Source organism: Sceloporus undulatus, chromosome 4 (genome assembly GCF_019175285.1).
Source record: "Sceloporus undulatus isolate JIND9_A2432 ecotype Alabama chromosome 4, SceUnd_v1.1, whole genome shotgun sequence".
NCBI lineage: Eukaryota > Metazoa > Chordata > Lepidosauria > Squamata > Phrynosomatidae > Sceloporus > Sceloporus undulatus.
Window position 1 is genome coordinate 77,242,528 of NC_056525.1, and position 3,971 is coordinate 77,246,498.

At 34.9% G+C, this 3,971-nt stretch overlaps 1 protein-coding gene across 1 annotated transcript; it reads right to left on the bottom strand.

The window, feature by feature from the left end:
• Positions 1–1,353: 1,353 nt before the first annotated feature.
• On the bottom strand, positions 1,354–3,002 carry LOC121929306. Its single transcript, XM_042464719.1, has 2 exons — positions 2,861–3,002; positions 1,354–2,588 (listed from the first exon to the last, which is right to left on the bottom strand). The coding sequence occupies exon 2, from the start codon at positions 2,567–2,569 to the stop codon at positions 1,520–1,522; it is 1,050 nt and encodes a 349-aa protein (XP_042320653.1). The 5' UTR covers positions 2,570–2,588; positions 2,861–3,002; the 3' UTR covers positions 1,354–1,519.
• Between the last annotated feature and the right edge of the window lie 969 nt (positions 3,003–3,971).

Sequence of the window (3,971 nt, forward strand, 5' to 3'; positions counted from 1 at the left end):
TTTAATTTTTGTCTATTTAAGTATTTAATTATTTTACACCCATTTATCTTGGGTTCGCTAAACAATTCTGAAAAATATTTCAGAAAAGCTTTTTTAAGCCCTTTCTGGGTTGTGATTAACTTCTCCCCCTCCTTTATAGCTTTAATCGTCCTTTTTGCTTTTTCTCTTCCAATTTGGTAAGCAAGCAATCTACCAGGTTTATTGGCCAAGATGAAATACTTTTGTTTCAGGAACTTTAATTTTTTCTCGATTTCTTCTACTATTAATATCGATATCTGCTTTTGTAAAAATTTGATCTCTTGTTTAATTAAGTAATCTTTTGGGTTCTTTTTCAATGCATCTTCCCTTTCTCTTAATTCCTTATTCAATTTATCTAATTTTTCTTGTCTTTTCCTTCTTATTTCCACTGCTTTCTTTATCAGCCAGCCTCTTATGACTGCTTTATGGGCGTCCCATACTATTTGAGGTGAAGTACCTTTATTTAAATTCTCTTCAAAATACTTATCGATCTGATCATTCAGTTGTCTAACAACATTTTCATCTTGTAATAAGTGCGAATTTAATTGCCAACTAAATTGTTTTTTTCTTTCAATATCCAAATTTATTTGTACTGGGCTATGATCTGAGAGGATTCTAGGTAAAATTTTGACTTCCTTAATCTTATTATTTAAGTGCACTGAGAGTAGTATCATGTCAATTCTAGACCAGGTTTTATGTGGATTTGAATAGAAAGTATAATCTTTAGTATCTCCATATTTCATTCTCCAAGCATCATTCACCGATAAACTTTCCATTAGGTCAAAGAATTCTTTTGGTAATTTGCCCTGATTTTTTTTTAGTTTTTTCTCTGAAAATCTATCCATTTCCGTATCAATTACCCCATTCCAGTCTCCCAGAAGAATTATTGAATCCCATCTCGTTGCAAAAGTTTTGATTTCAAATTTTTATAAAATTTATTTTTATTTTCCAACGGACCATATATACCCACAATCAACACTTCATGATCGTTATCTATTAGTTCAATCATTTCATAATTTCCTTCTGCGTCTCGCATTATCTCCTTTGCTTCCTATTTCGAATTCACATACAATACCACCCCCTTTTTTTTAAATTTAGAGTTTGCAGAAAATTCCTGACCCAATTTACTACATCTCAAATGTTTTTTATCTTTATCTCTTATTCTTGTTTCCTGTAAACAGATTACATCTAACTTTGCTTTCTGTAAGTAGTGAAAGTTTTTTTCCTCTGCTGTGGTGTGTTCATCCCCTGTACATTCCAAGAAAGACACTTCATCATGTAGACCCCCCCCCCAAAAAAAAAGTATCTCCTAAACACCAGTCACGGTAGTAGAAATTTAATTATATTTATTTATTTATATTATCACAAGAATGTAAATAAGTTGTATTTGAAAATAAGTTGTATATCTCCAGCAGGAAGAAAAAATTAATCTTGTTTAGTTGAAGCAGATCTGAAGATAATTCAACTGGGAGCTTAACAATTCAGTGCACAAAAAATTTAGTCAATTATCACCACTTTGTCTTTGTTCTTCTTTGCTCAGTCTTTCTTCCTCCTGTGACAGGTCTTGATCATCAAATTCTAATTCTGACTCTGAACCTAATAACTCTTGAGAAGCTTCTTCTTCACCACCCTTTTCTTGTTCTTCCTTACTCAGACCTTCACCAGTTTGATCTCCACTTGTGGGCTTGTCTTTCCCTTCTTTTCCTACTTGATGATTTTTCTTCACTTGTCTTAAAAAATTCTTAGCTTGTTCAGGGGTATGTATGTACACTCTTTTTCTCTTCCACCAAAAAATAAGGCCTTCTGGGATATCCCACCTGTAGGATATCCCTTCTGCTCTTAAAAATTGTGTTAGACCAATATAACTTCTTCTTCTCTGCAAAAGTCTTCCCGGGATGTCCTTCATCACCTTTAGTTCCAGATCTTCATATTTAAAAGGGGATTCGTTATGTAAATTCAAATATTTATCTCTCACTATTTTCCGGACAAAATGGACTGACACGTCCCGTGGTTGGCCCTTTTGTTTTGCAACTAAAGAATTCACTCTATAGAGCTTGTCCACCTCATTTCCAAAAGAATCAGGGTCTCTATTCATAAAATTTGCTATGGCCGCAATTAATTTGTCATTAACATCTTCATCTTTTTGCTCTGGAATCCCTCTGATTTTAACAGACTTTTCTTTTAGTTTCAGATCAATCATAGCTCTTGCATCCAATTCATCTTCACCTTTATTTAAAATTTTTGACATGTCATTTTCCAGCTTTTCATTTCTAAATTCCAAGATTTCTAATCTTTGTTTTGTTTTCTGTACATCAATTGTTAATTTGTCCACCGTTTGATTTATTGCTTTCAAATCTTCCCTAATCTCCTTCTTAAAACTAATAAATTCTTTATTTAAATCTTTGGACAAATTTTTAACAGTTAAAGCTAAATTATCAAATTTCTCCAAAAATAATTCATTCATGTCTGTGTTCTTATTCATTTCTATAGACAATCGTCTTTGATTTGAATTCAATGAGTTGATTTTCTGCGTTTGTTTTCTTGTGTTCATTATATTAAAAATACTGTGACTGGAATAAAGTAAAACACAATATAATATCAATTATGGCAGTATCTATCCAAATCTTATACTTCACCTTATATATTTTTTATACAGAGCTCCTTTCTATATTTTTCCTTAATATAAACTATATTCAAAACCTTATTATCACTTCCTTACCCTAATACCAGTATAAATTATCCTTTACTGTATCAATATAGATTTCTATACAATGCTCTATTCCACTTTCAGCTTCAAATAATCCCCACTTTATATCATTTTTTACTTCTATTATTTAATTACCTTTTATTGTCTTTGTCTTTATCTCACCAATTTCACTGCTGCTTTTCCCCCTTTTTTTTTAAACTTCCCTCCCAAATTTAAAAGTGCAGTCGCAGTCCTCCAATCTGTATCCCCTCCCTTTTCCACTGAGTTCCTTCTTGTTTCTCCTCTTCTATTTCTGTCTTCTTCTCACAAGTCTTGCTTCTCCTGTCCGTTCTCTCCACAAACAGATCAGCGAGTTCAGTCCTCCAGAATCCCACACCTCCTTCACGTTTGACTGGTACCTTCTTGTTTCCACTCCTCTACTTTCACCTTCTCACAGCCTCCACTTCACTTCCGGCCGTTCCTTCCCCTCCTCAGACCAACAAGTTCACCCCACAGTCCCTGCCAATCTTCCTCCAGGCCCGTCCCTTTGCCACTCCTCCTCTTCTTCTTCCACACCTCCACAGCCGCTTTCACATCCACACACTTCCTCCTCCAGATATCAGTCCTCCAAATCTCCAAACAAACACCATCTCTTCCCCAGCTCCGACTCCTCCTCTGCTCCTCTGCTCCTTCGTTGGACGCCGCTTTTCAGGCACAGGTGGGTTTCCAAGGACAACTTGATTGATTCGATTAGCTGTTGGAGTTTATTGTTTATATTTTCCTTTTCCCTCTCTTCGTCTCTCCCTCTTTTCTCCGTCCCTTCTAAGAATCAATGGCGACGATATAACATAGGGGGAGGCAATTTATCCCAAGACTTGATTAAAGCCTTTTCTTCAAAGCCCAAGATGTATATTCGATTGAATTTCTAATCCAGTTCAAATATCAGTTCTCACCTTGTATATTTTCATATTATATATTTTATCCAGTAAATCTAGTCCAGTAAGTGGAATATTCCAAAATGTTTCAAAGAATCAAATAGAGAAAAAGTTTTATAGTTTAAATGTCCAATCTCCGTTTTGTCTCCCAAGATAATGGTCAGTTCTCAGCAAAATATAGTCAAACTCAGCTCTTCTTTAAATCAAAATACAAGTCAAATAAAATCCTTAAATGCTGGTAGGCGCCTCTGTATGGAGTGCCTAAGGCTTTCCATTAAAGATCAACAGCAGGCGTGGGTTGCTCTACAGGCTCCTCTCCCCGGCTTTCAGTC

Excerpts from the sequence above, each read along its gene's own strand:
- LOC121929306 (XM_042464719.1), bottom strand. The coding sequence starts at position 2,569 with ATGAACACAAGAAAACAAACGCAGAAAATCAACTCATTGAATTCAAAT.